The sequence below is a fragment of the Numida meleagris genome, chromosome 3, assembly GCF_002078875.1.
Source record: "Numida meleagris isolate 19003 breed g44 Domestic line chromosome 3, NumMel1.0, whole genome shotgun sequence".
Classification (NCBI taxonomy): domain Eukaryota; kingdom Metazoa; phylum Chordata; class Aves; order Galliformes; family Numididae; genus Numida; species Numida meleagris.
In genome coordinates this window covers 27,164,724-27,186,625 of record NC_034411.1, presented here as the reverse complement: position 1 = coordinate 27,186,625, position 21,902 = coordinate 27,164,724, and the positions used below count along the sequence as shown (strand labels likewise).

The 21,902-nt window shown below is 40.3% G+C and overlaps 1 protein-coding gene across 3 annotated transcripts in view; it reads left to right on the top strand.

The window, feature by feature from the left end:
- The window catches only part of PPP1CB (protein phosphatase 1 catalytic subunit beta), a 30,032-nt gene extending 26,258 nt beyond the window's left edge, over positions 1-3,774 (top strand). For all 3 annotated transcript variants that reach the window (XM_021391907.1, XM_021391906.1, XM_021391908.1), the window contains exons 7-8: positions 1,263-1,397; positions 2,009-3,774. In XM_021391907.1, the coding sequence (XP_021247582.1) occupies positions 1,263-1,397; positions 2,009-2,113 (240 nt within the window). In that variant the 3' untranslated portion in view covers positions 2,114-3,774. The remainder of the gene's footprint in view (positions 1-1,262; positions 1,398-2,008) is intronic.

Genomic DNA, 21,902 nt, shown 5'->3' with positions numbered 1-21,902 from the left:
AAGTAAATTCAAGAATTACGCCGAAGTTTGAGTTCTGTATTACCGAAAATTACTTCAGTATTATGTAGTTTAAGCCACAGCTACTAGGCAACTATCTCTGCTTGACTTCATGACAGTATTTAATAATTTTTGAGTGTTTCTACAAACAGGTGTGTAAATAAAATCTTTCACTGTTGCCTTCAATTTAGTTATAGAGTACTTCGGCATAGTTTTGTTTGCCTTACTGAAAGGCACAGAGAACAAAATTGGTTTTGGCATGGACAATCTTTATGCATATTTGTTTGCAGTTTTTATGAACTGATTTTAAGCAAGTGTCCTACTTAAGTGGACGTCAGATTTCAATTCCGTGTGTAATGTTCCAGTTTTATTATTTAGTTCATCTTAAAAGCTCTGGCATTCTGTGGAGGAAGAATAGGTTTTTTATTTTGTTATAATTAAGCTCAGGTGCTCTGTCAGAACACTTGCATTCTTCTTACGATTTAACTGCTAAAAATACTAGAAAATATTAGTGTTTAGAACAGATGCTAAGATTGCTCAACTGCACTGTGATTACCATTAGCATTTTTGTATTCATACAGATGCTTCAGTTCTTTATAAATGTATGACATCTTTCAAAGGACTGTGGCAGTTGGACTAAAGTTTCTGTCAGCAGTTTTCTGTTGTGTATCACTTTCAGTCTATTATGTGAGGCTTCTATTCTGGGGAAGAGGGAACATCCTTAGCTGACGTATTGTGCTACTTGCAGTATTTTAAGTGTTCTGTGCTCTTAGAGAAAGCACAGCAAAACCAGCTTGCTTTTAGACCATCAGAGTTGTCAAAAGCTTACACTCGGGCTACTCCTAAATTTTGTAGGACCAACACTGTACTGTAAGTGAAACGTAATGTTTACAGTTGCAATTAAGATGGTACGTGGACCTTTTGTGCTCTGAACTAGTAGGTCAAATGTATCCCAGTTTGCATATAAACAAAATACGGGGAATCCTTAAACTGACAGTGTGTAACTGACTTCCAAGTATTATGACATTAAACAATGAAACTGATGCATATCCAATATTAAGATTGTCAGACAGTTAAGTCTACTTGATTTGGCATTCACTGTTTAGATAAAGTGAATCTGTCCTCTTTGAAGACTAAGATAAAATACTTTTTTACTGAGTTCTTGTGTCTTTAATAGAAGTACTGTTCACCTTAAGACTAGCCCTTTTCTTCAAAATGTATCTTTTGGTTGATGTGAGCTGTATAAATTTCTTTGGTGTTGACAGGTGGTTGAAGATGGATATGAGTTCTTTGCGAAACGGCAGTTGGTCACCCTGTTCTCAGCTCCAAATTATTGTGGAGAGTTTGACAATGCAGGTGGCATGATGAGTGTGGATGAAACTCTGATGTGTTCCTTTCAGGTATGGTGCATTTGTACACTAAGTGTTTCTTTAAGTGTTGGACTGTATAGGTGGTATTGGTCTGCTTGTTGACATGCTTCTGGTTAGGCTAGGTTAATATACTTGAGCTACAGAAATGAAGTCACAGCAGTCTGGTCTCTTGACAGAAGTAGGACTGCAAACCAACTATTCTCTAGGGAATTGTGTGGGATTTGTTTTCTGAGTTCCAGAGTATTGGCTGTTGCTTCTTGTTTGTATGCTCATTTCAGTGTTATTTGGGTAATTTGTTAGTCATACCTACCGATCAGAGAAAGTAGCTAGATGGACTAATGGCACTCATTTAGTGCAGTTATTCTGCTCAAGTTTTATTCCTTACTCCTTCTTGGATGTGATATTTTCAGCTCCTTTTCTTTCCTCCCTTCCACCCCAGTAAAATGGGGGAACTAGAGGGTTTTAGAAGTAGTTTTACGTACTGCCATTGTCTGTAGGATTCAGAACTTGTACAGTCGTATTGTGACTTCTAGTCCCCCCCCCAAGCTGTTCGTTCTGAATGAGGTCCTGTGTTGACTTAAGGGTATTTGAAATGTTCTCAGCTGTCACTGATTCAAAAGAACTTCTTTATTTTCTCTAAGATATTGAAGCCATCTGAAAAGAAAGCCAAGTACCAGTATGGTGGACTGAATTCTGGGCGTCCAGTCACTCCACCTCGCACAGCTAATCCACCGAAGAAGAGGTGAAGAAAGGAATAATGTAGAAACACCATCAGATCTGTCAAGGACAAAACTCCATATTACAGTATATAATAAGTGTGCACTGTAAAACCATCCAGCCATTTGACACCCTTTATGATGTCACACGTTTAACTTAAAGAGACGGGTAAAGGATCTTTATTAATTTTTCTAGTAGAAAGATGTGCGACACTGTATTGTAACAAGTATAGCTCCAACTTCTAATATCCAGCATAGAGTAAAAAATAAAATAAAAAATTAAAAAACCTATTGCAACTGCATATTCACACTTACCACAGTTTTTAAAGTTGACCAACATCCCAGTTAAAACTTGGTGTAATAGTTAAACCAGATGAGAGCATGATGTTCCATTTGTGTAATGTGGTCTTATTGTTGCTTGATTGCTTTTACTTTGGTTATTTTGTAGCTAGAATGATGCGACTATGGTATCTAGTCATATTCCCTGGCTCTCTTTGAAATTGAAATACGGAAGGGAATTAGAACATCCATTGATCTCTTATCCTCCCTCTATCCTCATGTTATTCATAGTAATGCCGCGCAAATGTGTGCCCCATTATAATGCAAAGTTGATAGTATGGTAGCGATTAAAAGGCAAATTATTACCACCATGCCCAGACTGGACAGCTTGACAGCCAACGTAAATTGAGACAGGAAAACCTGCCTTGACTTTTTAACTTAAACTGCCACACAATTAATTTGTACACTACGCTGTTTTAAATTATTGACATTACACTGTGCTATGGCACATCATTTAACTTAAGACAAAAATGGTATTGCCTATTAGTTGGTAACTTGATTATGTGGTACCTTGGCTTTAGTTTTATTAGCATGAAACACCTTTGGCATGCTTAGCTTCCAGGTAACTGGTAACTCCCTACTTGTATCAGAATTCATTTTACGTAGTTCCACAGAACATGGAGATCCTTATTTGCTAAGCCTTTGAAAGCTGACATTCTTTTTCATGAGAGGGTGTACTTAAATGGATGTTCACAGATGGACAATAGGTTAGCTTACTAGTGGTGAGCTAAAACTGCTAAATGAATGTCCAACATGATTGTAAGGCTTATGTCACTAAAGATTTTATCCTTTGGATTTTCATGATCAAATTTCATATACTATTGTATAGACTTCTGCTTTGTAGTGTACTATAGTAGCAATACTTTCTGTACATGATTGAGAGTTATGCAGTATTTCTTTTCAGTTCTCTCCTTTCTCAAAGGGGTAAACATTGGCAAATGGCAAGATACAGAGAAGATACAAAGTTCGTAGTAGGGTAAACGAAAGGTACAGATCTATGATGCTTTAGGATGCAATACTTATTGGATATAAATACAAAAGCTTTTACTGAATATTGTTGAATTTGTAAGATTCTTTGGGGGAAGGCTTCAGATTTATACCATTCTAAGTGTGCATCTGTAGATGTGAAAATCTCTACTTCAGTATCGTCTTTGAAAACGTTAAATTGAGAATTCTGGTAACTTGCATTTTATGAACTGGCACATTATATAATGCAAGAGTTATATTGATTTCCGACACAGCGAGCAAGTTCTTCAAAATGGATTTAAGTCTTTTCTAATTCCATTTTTGTTTTAAATGCATATTTTAAATGTAGTTTTTTCATTTAGTAAAAGTTGTCTAATTCATTTGAATGAAGTCTGTCTGGTTATTTTACTACCGTTTGCTCTTAAGTGTGGAATTTGTTTTTTTAATACAGCATGTGTATTGCTGATATATATTGGATTGGTCTGTTTTTGAACAATGGTTTAAGTCACCGTGTCTTGAAGCAAGCACCAGTTTCATACAATGTAAAATATAGAGGTAGGTTACTTGCGATACTGCTCAGACACTTCTTTTGAAAGTCAGTGATGACAGGAGAGTGAGTGAGAGCAGTGTTGGTGGGTGATGAGGTAACTGAAATCTGTTCTCTAAGCCTCGATGAGGTAACTTCATGCTCTGAAGTCATTGCTTACTTGAGGTTTAGGTTTACAGGTTCTGAAAATGCTGTTTTTTTGCCAGCATTTTGCCAGAATGCTACCCATCAACTGAATTAACTTTTCTTTTTCCTTAGTTTCAGGAATAATAGCTTCTGTGTCATGAAAAGTCTAGGTATGAGGCTCTATTTTTGTGTACTTGACGCACTCACTTGTAGCATCGATGCTGCTGCAAGAAGAATATAATTTTCAGACTTTATTAAGTATCCTAAAGAAATAAGGAGTTCTTAGTTTGTTAAACTGTTACCATAACTAGGAGTATTATCCTGAAAGAATCGCTTGCTTTGTATGATAGCAATCACTGGCAAAGAGTTTGAGTGCTTTTTCCACACAAAATGGCTGGGATGTCTGCTGACATCTTTCAATCTGTGTGGGGAGAAATCATATGGGATTTAATATCTTTATCCTTACAGATAGGATTGAAGTTTCCATACTGGAAACAAGTCAGGAACATCAGAACAAAACTTACAATACTATTTCTGCTGACGTGCATTGTTTGTGTAGATCTTGAGTATTTTTACAACTGTCCATTCTGGAAATGAGAGCCTGAAACTATGTTCAGTAAAATAATTGAGATGGCCCAGAAGTCAGTAGCTCTTTATAACTTCAGAAGTTTAATCGTGTCAAGTCAGCAACTAAGAACAGCATGTGCTGTTCACTGGAATTCTAAATATTTAAGATGTCATTGACAGGTTTGACTTAAAATACCATGCTTCAAGGTATAGCAACAGCAGCAATAGCAGTGTCAGTTTCTGGTCTTTTAAACTGTCCAAGATTTGGGGGCTAAAGTTTGAAGAGCTAGACCATACTAGACAGTTTCATAACCCCTTTGAAAGTCCAAAAAAGCGATGAATGGCTTATTGATGGTATGTAATATTGACACACTAATCGTGTGTACACTAGTGAATAAACTAATAGTGTAATCCTTGCTACAGGGAAGACTGTATAATTAGAAACATGGATGGTATGATAGCATTGGTATGTGTCACCAGCTAATGAAATCTTTTTACCGTCACCTGTCATGAAGTGTGAGTGAGATCTTGTTTTCTGGTCACATGAAGCCTTTCAGGTATAGAACAACACGTTGTACCAGAAGGGAACTGACCAGAAGGCTGGGGGTGAGAGGGAGGAGTGCTGATGACTGGCCTAGCACATTTCTTGAGCAACATTCCAGCACTCACACCAGTTGCTGCAGGAACGCTGACAGTATTTTTAAAGTCTGTTCAGGGTGAAATGAGTATTGCTGGATTCGAGAGTTCGATACAGTGAGATGCTTTTTAAAGACTAACTTATTCAGAAATAGGGGCTGCAATTGCTTTGTCTGCAAGCAAGAGAAACAGTCTTGTGTTTTGTGTGAATATTCTCTAGGGTATAGAGCCAAGGTGGTCAGGATTGTTGTGCTGGGGGCTGGGAGAGAAGTAAGAAGTTACCCTGCTGTGTGCAGTTTTTGGTTACCTTGATCAATGTCCAGGAGACTCAGTCTGCCCTAACAGTGTTGGGTTCAAAAAAGTAGTTCCGTGGAAATTGCTGATGGATTAATCGCTGGGGGTCTTTCTCCATGTAAACATCTTATGTACAGTCTTAACATGCTGCTAAGTAGCGCAGCATCAGTGATCTGGGAAGTTACAGGAGGATTCTCAAATAGGCTTTTAAGAGGTATATGAAATATTATACCATTTGAGGGATTTTTGTTTTCCCCACACTCCCATTTTATCTGACAGTAATACCCATTCTTGATTTCGTAATAGCATGCAAAGAAGCACACACCCTCTTGTCTTTGTCCTTCTTGGTTGACAGGTGTTCTGTGTTTTCCAAACATGAGAGAAAAATCTACTTCAGGATGTTGCTGTAGGAGAATTGTTAGGTTTTTCGTGTTGATCAGTTCTTGAGCTGAGATTGTTTCTTTTTGTCCATTTTCCGTATGCTTCTTAGTGGCATTTCTATGCATAGAATATTCATAATCATATTCATAATGATTAGCTGCTTTAAAGGAGGAGAAATACGTAATTATTACTTACAGTTGTGAACATTATGCTGCTCTAACACTGAGAACTATCTCTGTATATGTGCTCTTGTTTGCACTGATCTGATGGCATAGGAAATAAATTTAATGAAAAGGATGTAACAGACTTTATATTAGCAGATCATATTGTTTGCCTACCTCTAGACACAGTATTTCTGGACACACTGAGGTTTGAGTTGGTCTTGTTGCTTCTCACTTAGCAATTAACTGCAGATGCACTATTAGGTGTCAGCAAGCTTCGTGATCCTGTTAATGAAGACTGTGTAGTCTTCCAGAGGAGAAGTTAATAGGTATGTCTGTAGTATCACTGCACTGACTTTTTTGCTTATTTTTTTCTGGAAAACTATGCCCGGAAAGTCTTCGGGCTTGAGGAAGGAAGTTACTGTTAATATGCTACACCCCTGTTTAAAGGTTGTCTGAGGATAAAGATCCCACTTGTCTGTGTAGTTGACTGCTAATTCCTAGGGACTACCGTGGAGTCATCTGCTGCAGTTCTGCCAAACTGCCGAATGATAGAAATGGGAGCTGATGAGCAGTAAGATACTCTTTCTAAGAAGAAAGGATCCTGTTTGTGGCTTACCTTTTGGTAAGTCCATGAGGATATTGCTATCATACTGTGTGAGCGGTGAGCTGAAATTACAGGAGCCAGTAGGTACTTAAAGACTGATAAACACATTTTTATCTCTGTAGTAATAGAAATAAATAAGACAGTACTGCTATCAAATACGGTTAAACTGAAAACAACTCAATTTTGGATAGCTGAAATTTCTGGAAAATACATATTCTGAACATGAACATCCTATGCTTGGCCTTTGGTGTAAAGCTCAAAGGTTAACAAAAAAAAAGGAGTATCCTTTATAGAGGCTTACATAGCTAATAGTTGTAAAAGCCTGGTCTTCATACTGGTGTTTCATTTCTGCTTGTCAAACTGTTAGTGTTATATCCATGGCTGGTGTATCTGGAATGTTCCTTGCTGTCAGGGTTGTGGAAGAGAAAGATGTCTTATATAGACTTAATGCAGGTAGCATTACAGCTTAAAGCACAGAAGCAAAATGATAGGTCAATACTGTGTTGCTTTTAAGTTGCTTGAATTGTAACTTGGCTTGTGATCGGCATGTCTGATTTTTATGAGGATAAATATGAGCATTTGGCTTCAAACAGACTGGTGAGAAAGCAAGGGCAAGAGAACGTCTCCTTACTTTGAGCAGAGGTGACCACAGCACAGCATGTTGGGTGTCTGAGTCAACATGGGCTAATATGCTTTAGAGGGAAGCATAGTCCTTATGCAAATCAGAATTGAGCTGAAGTTCATGTTTTGGGGCACACTGAAATTCCAGATCTTTGCGCATCTGTGAAGAGTTCGGACTGTTACAAGAACTGAATACTGAGCATATAGTTCTGCTTATCAGTAGGAGAAAAAGCAGCTGAAAGAATCAATGCCATATGTAGATAATCTTTTCTAAGGAAAACTCTTGTTGCTGTCTTGAAACGGTGTCAGTGGCCTAGCACACTCCCTTTCCTGCTGCTTTTGTGCTGTTTTAACAATTATCTGCAGAGGAAGCTTCATGTTTAGCTTACTGCAAACTCTGATTTCAGGAGCAACCTTATCAGAAAGCAAGTGTGAACTAGATCCAGCTGCTAAAAAAAAAAAACCAAAAATCAGCAAAAGCTATTGTGTATCTTCAGGTGGAGAAAAGTTTTCTTAAAGTAAGACCAGAATAGGACAGTATTCCTAGGAAGAGCTCTAGAAACAAGCACCGCTTGAAAATCCTGTTGAAATATAGTAGACATGCCCAGATAGTAAGTTTCAGTGTTCTAACTTAATCTGAGTTAGTGTCAAATGCAGGAAGGAAAGCAAATAGGCAGGATTTGTTTTCTAGTCTTACGGACAGCTTATTAAAGAAAAAGTAAACTACATTTGCAAAGAGCAGAATAATTAAGTTGGTGATTTTTTAACTTCAGTAGAAAGTTCTGCCTGCTCATGTTGCTTTAAAGGTTTCAGTCTTAGGGGGTGCAAGAGAACACTCTAGGTGCATGTAATTATTGAAAAGACTTAGCTAGGGAGAAAAGAAATGTTGTGAACAAAATGGTGCAGCTCATGATGTGAAGCAGAGGAGGAGCACACAGCCTTGCTAGAATGCAAAAGGCATTAACCTTGGAAAGTAAATATTTTCCAATGTAATGTTCTTTTTCCATCATTTTGCTTTGGAGCCCCAGCAAACTGTGATGAAGTAGTTATAAGAGTTTCACGTTGTTCCATCTGGATGATCTTTGAGGTCCTTTTCAACCCAAGCCATTCTATGATTCTATGATATTTCCTAGCAGCATTTCTGCAGTTATTCTGCTTGAATCTCTGGGCATCTATAAATGAGTTATTTTCAATTACCCTCAGTATGTTTTGTATATGTACTGCAGGTCACTGTTCCTTAGTGTACCTCCCACAGAGATGGAATGCACAATTCCTATGAAATGCTGGGAGGGGGAGTATGTTAAGAGAATTACATTTTAATGGACATCTTAATTACCTTAATTTAACCGGATCTCTTGAAAATTAGATCTTATCGAAGAGAATGGGCTGTAAGACCAAATGCTCCATTCTGTCGAAGTGAGGATGAAAAGAAAATGCCTTGTCTTTACTTCTCAAGGTTCTTACCTGAAAGTACAACAACATGCAACTGGTATGCTAGTCTCAGAGGATTTTGTCTTGCCTTTACCAGCTGGGGTGAAAAGACATTCTTTTCCTTGAATCTAGTTTATACTAATGCTACCTGAGAATATAAAAGTGATTATGAAAAGGAGCCAATCCAGTTGATTTAATTATTTGCTAAAATTGATCCAGCGTGCAGATGCCATCTAGTGGTTGAAGGCCAGTGGGTGAAAAGCTATTACTGCAGAACTGGTAATTTATTGCATGTTTATCCTTGTCTGATATTCAAACCTTCTCTCTTGATCACTACTGGAATATATCCCTGGTGCTTGGCTTTGTAATAACTTAGAGCTTGTGGCACTGAAACTAGGCTTACCTTGGCAAGAAGTACAGATTTAATTCCCATAAATTTGGCGGACTTCGTGAGGTCTGTTGAGTCTTCTTCCTTAAGAATCCTCAGATTCTCAAGGAGAAAAATTAAAGCTGTCATGGAAATCAGGTGAAAGAATAGAGTGATGATCAAGGCTGTGTACAAAAGAAACCTGTTGTAAGACATAATCCTGACTGGTCTTCTGGTCTTCCTCAGAACTGAGTGTGATTCTCGCCCCTTTGGCTAGACCACACTGATTTTTAGTTCTTAGTAGGCCATGTTGAACTACTAGAAGCTTGTATTAGCCCACTCATTCCTGTCTCCTTTCTGCCCCTAAAGATACAGGTCCCACTGTCTCTGCTTCTCTGTATGGGTTTTGGGCCACTTCACAAGGAACACAACTTTCTTTGCACAGTTGGTGAGCTGTTCCTGTTCAAGTCAAGTGTTCTGACCACTCAGACTTGCACTCTTTGCTTGACTTCTTGATATGTGCTTTTCTAGAGCACAGACCATGAAGTGTGTGTAAAGCTAGAAGAATGTGGTAACCCTCAAAAAAGTTCTTCAGCAAAGACTAGGCTTAGAATTAATGGATCGTTGAAATCTGCTGCTGAAATAAGCATCTCTAAACAGCTGCATGAGATGTGTAGCAGGTGTGTTAGAAAATCTGTTCATTTCTTGTAGTCATATCTGCTAGTTGAGGTCAAGTAATGGCTTGTGTCCTCAGGATTCTGGCGTGTTGACCTGAGGCGGTGAAGCAATGTGGGAGAAAATGAATTCTGAAGCTTGTGGCCAAGCTTCAGAGGCAGGGTTGGATGTACTTCAGGCGCTTCTGGCAAATGTGTAAGACCTTGTCTGTCTCATACTTATACCTGTCAGGCATGAAGTACTTGTGCAGTACTGCATGTTCTTTTTTTAGTTGGTAACAGAGAAATTCTAAGGGTTAAAATCCTTCAGTTTGTGGATTTACTGCTATCTCTATGAAAGGTGCTGTAATGCAGTACTTGGTAGTTTAAGTATCAAAATGGCCAGGAGGTGGCATCCGTGTACCACAAATAAGAGAAGTGTTTGTGTGGCAGGCAGTACCACTTGAAGGAGGCAGGTTTGCTGTCAACACTTTTTGCAGTGCTTGCTTAGTGACCATGTCTGTACAGGTAGGCTTCATTAGATGAAGTGCAGTATTTTGATGTAAGTAGCCTAAATTGAGAGCTAATAATTTGCAGGTAATCATAGATTTCTTTTAGGATGGTTGGACATGAATTTTCATTCATGCTTACTTAAACTGTGTTTGTGATTGTGATTTATGCATGTAGGAATTTTGTAGGTCTCTTACCTCCCCAGCCATTTTTTGTGTTCTAGTCTTTAAACAGAAGAAAACTTGGGTACTGGAATCACTGGTAATGCTTTGTAAGTAAGAATTGTTTGCTCTCTGCAAATATAACATATTCCTACTTCCTTCTCATGTCAAAGTGGCCTGTAACCAACAATCACTTAAGTACAAGCACAGTCTTACAGTGGATAAGTGTCACAATAGAAGACAGAAATAACGAAAGACTGGCAAAGTGTGATGGTTGGCGTGGAAATGCTAATTCCTGACTCAGGTCTGCAGTCAGGGTTAATTTTGCCTACTTAAAGATAGTAATCAACATGACTTGTACACAATGTGGGCAGCAGTGGCCATCATTTCCTAATAAAGTTTTCTATTATTTTTTTTTTTGCTTTGAATTCTTCCAGAACTTGATTCTTGCTCAGTCTGTTTTATCCTAGATTCTTTCTTCCTTCCTTCATTTTCAACCTTTTCGGAGAATAAGAAAAACAAAATTTTCCACCTGTATCAGAGATGCTGCTTTGTTCATGTTTGTTTGCTGACCCATGAATAGCACATAGAAGCAGAAAAGGCTGCAATCCCTCCTTCACAAGTGGTGTCACATTCACAGTAGTCCATGAGGTGGGAGTTGGATTTCTTAAACTTCACACCATGGGTTTGCTATTCCTTTCAGCAATCGTCAAAGTGACTAATTCTCTAGAACCTTTCAGTCCCCATTTCTGACAAAACCAGCTTAGAATCATAGAACCACAAGGATTGGAAAAGATCTCTAAGATCGTCCAGTTCAACTGTCTGCATACCGTCCGTGTTTCCCCACTAGACCTTGTCCCTTAGCACAGCATCTAAACGTTTCTTGAACACCTCCAGGACGATGACTCCACCACCTCTCTGGGCAGCCAGCTCCAGTGCCTGACGTCTCTTGCGGAGAAGGAATTTTTCCAGTGTCCAACCTTATATAACTTCTGTGATAGTAGCCTGTATTAGTGGTTTATTTTACATCCTTCTGTGTAGGAAATAGTTCGTGCTGCCCGATGCAGCTTATCTGGGGAAGAAAAAAAGATCTTGAAAGTGGGGGACATGGGAAGAACACGTCTTCCAGAAATAGGCATCTGAGCCTACTGCTTGTTTTTATTGGAGCATGCTCAAAATTATTCTTTGAAATAACATTTGAAAGTTCATTGTTTTTAGAAGTTTCCCTATAGGGAAAATGAAAGTGGTATGATGCAGTTGGTGCTTACCTCTTGTTTCAGTAAGACTGACTTTCTTTGCAGGAAAATTGGCCGCATGACTTCAACCAGCTTTAGTATTTCTGTTTGAGAGTGCTAGGCTTTGTAGACCTGGTGGGAAATAAGCTGCTTGGGTAAGTTCCTTACCCACTTACTGTCACGTTTTTTATTTTTATGTACCCGCTTCCTCCATTCTAAAAAGTTGGATTTGTTTCTGTTACCTGTACTCTGTGCTTATTGGTTTGCAGCTGCTGGTGCTATCCTCCCTTTACATGCAATATGTGTGTACAGATACAATTCGCAGGCAGATCTTTGAAATGAAAATTGAGGTGGCTGGTTTGAGAATCAGTCACCCCTGAATCTCACTAAACACCCAAGCTTCTTAAAAACAAATGTATCAAGTGGTTTAAATGCAGTAATGTAAGGTAAAGGTAGCTTCTCCTGCTGAGATGTTTGCATGTTCTGTAGCGCTTTAGCAAATGTTTTACTGGTATCCAAGCTACAATTTTACAGCTCTTCAGCAAGAGGTGATTATGATTGGTGTTGTTTATGAAACAATACAACAGTGTGAATAGTGCCAGGAACAAACGTCTTTGAAACATGATGCCATGCATTCTGGCGAAAGAAGTGGATGAAGTGACCTTTAAAATGAAGAGGTAAGGGGATATGCCTTAGCTCGTTTAAATTTGAGCTGCAATAATTTAGGAAAATAGCATGCAGAAACTTCTGTTGCTGCTTAAAAGGAATTCATCAGTTGAGCTCTGTGGTCTGTATCAAAGATACATTGCTACCTGATATAATTTATATCAGGACTTTTGTTCCATGCTTTCCACCAAGAGAGACTTTATCTGGTGAAATGGTGGCATCTGTTAACACTTAGTGTTTCCCAATAGTTCAGCGTCCTGCAGAAACAGTAACACGTATTTAAAAAAAAAAAAAAAAACACTTCTGGAAAAAAGAAAAAACCAACCAAGGTATTCTCAGTGCCAGATCACCTGTGTACCAGACACCTTTCATCCTCATAGAGTAATTTTTCTTAAGAAAATGCTGGGATGCTGCAGTGAGAAGAGGTTTGAGCAACAGATCTGAACACTTGGATAGTTCAGTCTACGTACCCTGAACTAGTGCTTTTCTAAACTTCCTTGACTTCCTCTTTCAATGTCTGCATCTCTAGTTTAAGATGCTATCACTTCATGCTTCTGTTGTGATGCTTTGCACCCTATTTCTGATACTGGGTTATGCAGGACTTAAGAATCTTACCTGCAGTCATGTATCGTCCATCTATTGCTTCTTGGGCACACAAGCATGTTCCTGTTTATCCTGTCTCTATTTCATCTATGATAAATGTAACCATGTTTTGACAAGTACGTGTACTTATTTTAAGCAAGTGATACCTTGCATGAGGTGACTGTCCTGTGTTAGATGCTGCTGTAACTCAAACCATTTATTTAGCAGGTATTTCAGAGCACAAATCTGCTTGTCAGGCATACTAAATATTCATTGATTTCAAAGTAGTACAGCTTTCATGTAGTTACAGACCATGGCTGTATCCAAAAACCAATATATTTCTGTAGTTGTTGATTCTTTTGAAGTAATACTTCACTAATAAAATTAAAGGTTATTCCTTAAAAAAGCAAGGAGCTTCTGTTGATCCCTGTAATTACTTTTTAAGGAGATGGAACATACGTGTCTCATCTCAGAAACCCAAGGCATAGCAGCCTTGCTACTATGAACTGGTCTCGTTTCCATGAAAAGGAATGGCAGTAAAGATACATTTTGAGCTCTTTTCTATCCCTACCATCGTAGGAAGCTGAATTCATCGTACTGTTGAATGGATGTGGGAAGCCTTCAAGTAGCTAAATAGCAGTGAATGATGCACAAAGTGCCCTGGGCACTGAAAAATGTTCATTTGCAATGTTAAGTGTTCCCACTGTGAAGCTTTTGGTGCTGTGACGGTCATATTTTGAGGCAGGTCAGACTAATGAGTCAACATTCTGGCCAGAATACCCCCTGGGTCATAAACATAATGGTATGCAAAAAATCAGAAGGGCAAAGCCATCTATTTGGCTTAAGGCTTATCCACACAGCATGGAATCAACTTTTTACTGAATTTAAGTATCATTTAAAACTTGTCTGATAATAAGTATCTGCAAACTTTTATGGAATCACAATAACAACAAAGAAGTCAGGTTGCGTATACATTGAAGCATGCCAAACAACTTCTTTTAATGGATAATGGGAAAAAAAAAGCAGCAAATAAAAGGACTACAAAATAAACTAAAAGTTTATTTTTTTGGGGGGGTGAGGGGACAACAAACTAAAGGATAAGATCTGAATTTCTTTCTTTTGGCTTATACTTTATCCTTGGGATTTCTGAAAGCAACTGGAACTTCTGCTGAAGAGAAATAGGGTCTGGCTGACTCCAGCTGAGATGCCATGTGCAGCCTGTGCCAGCTGAGCCCTCCTTCCAAGAGGCAGAGTCCACCCTGTGGGACTCCTGTCGTGTAACTTCTTGTACATAGCAAAATCTCTCTTGTGTTATGTAAAGGATGCATATAGATGTCTGATAAATGGCTTTTTGACTTGCATGGAAGGCTGTGTCGAGGTGTGTGCTAAAAATTGAGTAGCTCAGCAGCTGTATGGTAATGCTTGGCTCAATTCTACGTCTGTCTTTAGTTACTAAAGTAGATGTGGCTGGGAGGCCTGTAAGACTAATACTTGCTTTTAGAACAAAAGTGCGTGTTGTGACCTATGCAACTTACTGTTAGCAGGGACTTGATTGTTCCTCGTACTGTAATCATCCTGTTCTGCATCTAATAGCTGTACAAGATGAATTCTAGGAAAGTTGCCCCAAAGCCTAATCCTATACTTAAGAGAAAAAGGTTACCTGGAAACCTCAACAACCTGAAGATAAATCTGAGTTTGTCTTGAGATGGTTATGAAGAAAGAGAGAGAACTTTCTAACAAGATAGCAAATAGCTGCTTCTTCCTGAGCAAGAGGGATTTCCTTTAAACTGGAGATGTCTTTTGGCAGGTGGCATCCAGTAGTGGAAGTAGGAACTGTATTTACAGAATGTGTACATGGTATTCTGTAACCCTCCAGTGGCATGAGCAGTCTATGCTTCCTTACCTATCAGTAAAGCATCTGAGATAAGCTTATCACATTCTGAAGGGCTATATTAGTAGTCGCAACCTCTGTAAGGTAAATGAGGAAGAGGAAGAAGACTACGGCCACATGGGCTTAGTCTCAACACAACCTCAAAGATGAATTCTTACTCAAGCAGGCAGCTGGCTGCTGTCCTATGAGGCTGTTCAGTAAAGAAGAGGAAGGAAGCCTTAAGATAAGCCTGACTACCCTTAAGTCGCAGTGCTGTCCAAGAAAGACACTCCTCATGCTGAAAAGAGCAGAACCTTTCTTCGGTCTTTCACCCATCTCTGTATAGGGACTTGCTAATTGTTGATGAAGAAGCATTGTAGCCTTCTCCATGTGTGGACTTCCACTTTTGCTGAGCCTGTGGACAGTAGCAGCTATCAGTTTCAGAGGTGCATTTGTTCAAATGGACTAGTTTGTGAAAGGAAGGGGTCAAGCCTTTTGCTTGGGTAGTCAACCTCTATGATATAATTGCGTGCCAAGAGGAATAGCATATAATTTAAAATTTGAAGTGTTTTGCCATATATATATTCTTTTCTACATGGTAAAATAGACATTAGAGGGAGGCTTGTACAGATGTTTGAAGTAACTGGAGATGAAAGTGAAACCAGGAACAATGTCACTTTAAGTGGTGCTACTGTCCTGTAATTTCACTACAGCTTTTAAAGGCAGTAGCTTTTATGTTCAGGGTCAGGCTAGTGTTGCATTAGCTTTCCATAGTTTTTCAGTGGTGTAAATTGGTGTAGAACAGTAGTCTAATTTAGTCTTCTAGATCAATTAGATCACATTCTTCAGGTAGTTAAGGTAGAGGGGAGTTTTTAAATGGATTAGCAGACCTTAATCCTTTTAAACACTGACACAATGGAACACTTTATTGTGTACTGAATTTTAAGCATGAAAGTATTCCCTTTCAGTCATAAGGATTATTTGCATACTGAAGTGTTCAAGCACTTAACCAAATCAGTATCATAAATAGAGATTCTTTGGCATGGCAGCAAAGTACATTAATGCTAGTCCTAATATTTTACTTGTTTCTCATCTTTATTCTGTTTGTGCATACTTTCTCCAGTCAGAAACTTGAGCCTGTACCTGCCTGAAGCTTTCTTGAAAAGCCTGTTGGTCCACTTGAGTCAAGCAAAGCAGTGCTTTGTCAACATTCCACACATCTGTCTTTAAAATAAACAAACTGTTGGCTGCTTCCTCCAGTGTTCTTTGGCCTCAGTAAAATTATATGGTTGCAGTTAGAAGCAGAATGTTTTGACATCCTAATCCATCCCAAAAATTTTCCATTGGTTTTAGGATCAGCTACGTACATACGTACTCTGACACGGGCATGGTAGGCTCTTCCATCACGTGCACCGCCATTTAAGAGTTGTTATCAAAACAGGAGTCAGATTCTCTCCATAGATTATGACTCTTGTGTCTTACAGGCAAGTGACTGCAGCCATTCCCAGTGTATTCTATATATTACTGATCTTGCTAACATTGGTGCAGTTGCCTGCAGACTCAGTAACATGCTCTGTCCTCAGGATTTCCCATAACTCAAATGTCTGATTTTTAGCTATTGTTTGTCCTTTGGTTGAAAGTTGAATGCTGCCTTTAAAAAGAAGTATAAGCATCAAACCACTTGGAAGTTGTAGTTGCCCATTCTTTGAAGGTGTAGCAGCTCATACAGGAAACTTGATCCATAGCTTGGGATGATAGAAGGGCAAGGTATCCTGTTAGCCTTATATGAATACGTAAATACGTGCGGGCGTGGAATTTTCTGTGGGCCATCCCTTGCCTATGCAGTGTCTGTGTGTTGCAGCCCTAGCCATAGAGTTCTGCTCCCACTTAAATATAGGTGCTTGTACAAGTATTGAAAAAGTTTAGGAATGGAATTAGAAGAGTAAAATGTTGGCATTCCAAACTTCTTAGAAGAATTCCAAGACTTTCATTCGAGTACTCAATTCCTTTTGCTTCTAATGGCAAGTACATAGGCATCCAAATGGCACTGGGAATCTCAGCTGCTCTTTACATGTTGCCTCTGTACGTGTGCCTTTTATGTGCATTCTTTCAGACATGCGTGTTTCTGAGCTACAGTTTCTGTGTTTTGCTAGTGCTCCCATGACTGTGATGTCTGTTTTATTTCAGGGGAAAAGAAAAATCAAACCAAGTAGCTGTATCTTGTTTATTACCCCCTAAATATAACTTCTCTTCTGCAGGAATTGATTTTGTTTGCATGAACAGTAAAGAGAAAAAACATATCTTAGCCTGCTTCAGTCATCTAGTTCTTGCTAGTGTTGTAAGTAGTCAAGGGAAGGAACAGAAGAAAATGGATGTAAGAAAATGCTATTTGAGTTTCTCTATGCAAGTTTCCATAAGTTACAAAGATTTAAAGGAACACGAGCTACCAGAAAAAGAGCTGAAGGGAGTTCCCTATACAGGGGTGAACTTGGAAATAGACGTTGTTATTGCATAGTGACCAGCATCCTTTCTTATCTGTAACGTAAGTAGTACTGCTGTCATATTTTTAAGACAGGAAATTTCTCTATAAGTTCTTTAGGCCAAGGTTTTTTTCTTATTCTGTACAAACTACTTAATATGAAGTTTTGCCTGGACAGCCTTGCTGCTGTGAAAATTTGGTATGGTTTTGGTTGCTGTGCTGACTGTGTAGTGCAAAGAGGTTTCCAGCCATCTTTGCTGGTGCACTTTGTTAGAGGGACTTGCTGGTTGGTAACTTGGTGTACTCTGGGTCAACACCTGTTAAGTCCTTAAAGCAGAAAGGAGTGGGCAAATGGTACAGACGGGGCTGTGTTGGTCTTTTCAATGATTTGTAAGCTGTGGGTGTTATTAAAACCCAAAATACATAACCTTAAAAGCAAAAATATAGCAAGGAGGAATCAGCCTGTGGTCAATTTTCTGTGTATGTACAGAAAACGTGTATGTGCTTAAAGAATTAGAAGAAAGAAGAAGTCAAAACGTATTATTTTAAGCAGCCTTTCTCCATTTACCACAGTTTTAATTCAAGCTGGTAACATGTAGTCTGTGATAGACTATCTTGCCTGATACCTCCATCTCAGAAGCTTTACAAGCATGTTACGCCAGAGGGCAGTAGGAACCTACCACTGCTTGAAGTTGTTCTGTATCGCAAACATGAGTACATGTTTGTCCCCTGCACTCCTCCTCCCTGCTATGATGACACCCAAAGGCTAGACAAGGCCAACAGAGGGGGGGCTGCCACAACTGCTGTCACAGTGCTAGTGAATGCGAGGTCTATGCTTACGGATCCATTTCTAGTCATTGAGCTGATTCTGTTGATTCGATGTATGCTGCGACAAATTCAGGCCCAAGCTGATAGCTGAAACTGGGTAATTTCTATTACTGTGCAGGATCCTGTAATACTAGAAGGGAAATGAAGCGACAAGCTGTACAGTTTATTCTGCACCATATTCTCCTGCTAGCTGCTGAAGTCTCTTAATCCTCTACCAAAAGCCTTTTTTTTATTTCACGGTATAATAACTAGGGTCAGAAAACCAGACTTGGTAAGTTCATGCATTTAAAGAAGAAAAAACAATGCTGTGAAGCAGCAGCTTCAGCTGGGCACTGTTCAGACCCATACATCACAGCGACGTCAGCAGTGCCAGGGTTACCTCTGCACTGTGCGTCTCCTCTATGTATTCTCTGCTCACCCTCAGCACCTTGGCAGCGTTCAGGAGCCACAGCACTTCACTTGGGTTTGGTTGTCACTGCCTCCTGTCAGTTCAAATTAGCGTTCCGGTGCTGCAAGCCATCTCAGCAGGTTGGGGATTCACTCCCACCCTGTCTTTCTTTCCTGGTGAGGGATATGGATATACGCCCTCTTCTCTGCTTCAGCGGGCTCCGGTCTCAGCAGTGCGTGCGGTCGTCTCTGAGCGTAGTGCCGGTTCACAGCTGAGCTCAGCAGAGCCTTTGGAGCTTGCTCCCCTCCTCTGCTTGGAAGTAGCCTGGGTCTGATGAGCTTCCAGACAACATCACAAAGCTCAGCTTTCCCCCGCCCCCTGCTTCCCTGGGCGTGCGAGTGTGCGTGTGGGAAGGAGGGAGTTGTCACTGTGAAGAATTGTTCAGAAGAATGGAGGATTTACTCATGTCCTAGTTTACTGGTGAGGATCTGTCTTACGTTTTGCTACACCTAGGGATGCATTTGCAACTTCCCTCTGATAACTGTAGGATATGTACTCCTGGTCTTGCAGACAGATAAAACATAATACAGACTGCACAGACTGTGCATAGGGGTTCTATGGACGTGGCGGTCTGTACAAGCTCCTAGCTTTTGTGCTTACATTTGTCAATCTGAGATGTTGCTAGATGGTCTGCTTTTTCTTTTATCTTATTTTTTTCCCTCCTTTGCTTACCTATATGCTTATGAAAGATTTGTTGAGTTCAGGACCCACGTAGCAGAATGATTCACAAAGCAGGGTGTTCCTGAGGCCCTGTATACAAAAGGACAAAGGCAGGCAGTTGTGTATGTTTGCTCAGAGCTATTCAAGAGTGGAAAATGCAAGAAATAAGAGGTGAGCTGCAACTTCCCAAAACCCCATATATCTCGTTCTAGTGTTCTTCTTTTCCTGTTATTAAGGTTAAGCACATGCCAAATGAAGTCCCGTTTTGGGTAGACAACAGACTTGTAGAACAAGCACCAGGAGGGGAGCCAGGGAAATGAATTATTAAAAGCTTTTACTTTGGTAATGTCTGTAGCTTGTCACACTGTAGCATTGTCATAACTCCAGCACTGCAGCTCTCTGTGTTCAGCTGACCCTTTCCTTTGTGCCATGCCGTTGTGCTCATGGGGTCAGGGAATGCTTAAATGTCTGCCTGCTTCTTTCAGGGTTGTGCCCAGGATGCTCTGATGCAGAACTGCCCACTAGGCACTGGGCAGAGAATATGTGCCTGTCTAGGCTCTCTGTGTTTTCAAAGCTAAATATCCCTGCAAAATTCCATTTAGAAACTACTTTCACTGTGTATAGCTATAAGGATTGATTTATAAAACCATGTATATGTATATAAAATTATAAGCCTCTAAATTGACCACTTGACCCATTGGTGACGTGATTGTAAGATAGGAAGTTAGTGATATAAAAAATAAAATGTAACCGTGTAGACAGACAGGTGTGTACCAAAGGTACATTTAAACCTGAATTTCATACTTCATTAAATCATTAAGATTGGAAAAGACTTCTAAGATTGTCTGCTCAGCTGTCGACACGTCACCACCCTGCCCGCTAACCATGTCCCTCGGTGCCAAATCTGCCCTTTCCTTGAACAACTCCAGGGACAGTGACTCCACCACCTCCCTGGGCAGCCTGTTCCAATGCCTCACCACTTTTTCTGAAAAGAAATTCTTCCTAATATCCAACCTGAACCTCCCCTGGCGTAACTTAAAGCCATTGTCCTAGTTAGCTGGGAGAAGAGGCTGACCCCACCTCACCACAACCTCCTTCCAGTTTGTTGTAGAGAGTGATAAGGTCTCCCCTGAGCCTCCTCTTCTCCAGCCTGAACAATCCCAGTTCCTTCAGCTACTCCCCATAAGACTTGTGCTCCAGACCTGTCACAGCATTGTTGCCCTTCTCTGGATAGGTTCCAGGGCCTCAATATATTTCTTGTAGTGAGGGACCAAAACTGAACACAGTACTCGAGGTGCAGCCTCACCAGCGCCGAATACATAGGGATGATCACCTCCCTGCTCCTGCTGGCAACACAATGTCTGATACAAGTCAGGATACCACTGGCCTTCTTGGCCACCTGGGCATATTGCTGTCTCATGCTTAGCTGGCTGTTGACTAATACCCCCCAGATCCTTTACCTTCACGCAGCTTTCCAGCCGCTCTGCCCCAAGCCTGTAGCTTTGCCTGCAGTGGTTGTAACCAAAGTGCAGGACCTGGCACTTAGTCTTGCTGAACTTCATCCCATTTGCCTCATCCCTGCCCAGATCCCTCTGTAGGGTCTTCCTACCCCCAGGCAGATCGACACTTCCTCCCAGCTTGGTGTCATCTGCAAACTTACTGAGGGTGCACTCAATGCCCTTGTCCAGGTCATCAGTAAAGATATTGATCAGGACAGGCCCCAGCACTGACTCCTGGGGAACACCGCTCATGATTATTCAACAGATAGATTTAACTCCATTCACCACCACTCTCTGGGCCCAGCCCTCCAGCTAGTTCTTTACCCAGCAAAGTGTGTACCTGTCCAGGCCATGGGCTGCCACCTTCTCTAGGAGAATACCATGGGAGATGGTGTCAAAGGCTTTGCCAAAGTCTAGGAGACCACATCAACAACCTTTCTCTCATCCAGTAGGTGAGTCACCCAGTCATGGAAGGAGATCAGGTTCATTGAGCAAGACCTGCCTTTCATGAACTTGTTTTGGCTGGGCCTGGTTCCTCGGAGTCCCGCACATGCTGTGTGATTGCATTCAGGATTATCTGCTCCATTACCTTCCTCAATACCAAGGTCAGGCTGACAATCCTGTAGTGCCCTGAATCCTTCTGACCCTTCCTGTAGGTGGGTGTCATGCTGGCAAGTCTCCAGTTGTCTGGGATCTCCTCAGTTGACCAGAACTGCTGCTAAACCATGGAAAGTGGCTTGCATGTGAGCAAACAGCAAATGGTACGTAACAGAGCCATGAAGGTTTAAGAAGTCCTTAAATATTCATTGTACGGTGTATTATCACAGTTTCACCATGAAATGAGAAGAATGCATTTTGAAATGAACCTCTGTTCTTAGCCCAGCCTGCTGGGCGGATGGGTGTCAAAGCTATTTTCTTCTGTAGGTCTTCAGAAGACTGAATGATTCATCGTGTAAATGTACTGGGGTTGCAAAGGCAAAAAGCATAGCTGATTAAAGGGAATTTTTATATTTAAATTTGAACTTTGTTTTATCAATATAGGATTTTTATGTGAATATTTGCTGTTTCTCTGTCCTTTGAAGGGAGTCCAGAATCATTAAAACTATGGAGCAAAAACGAAGCCGCACTATCCAATTCAGAGAACCGTGGTGCGTAGCACCCAGTAAGCCAATTTGTCTCCTGTGC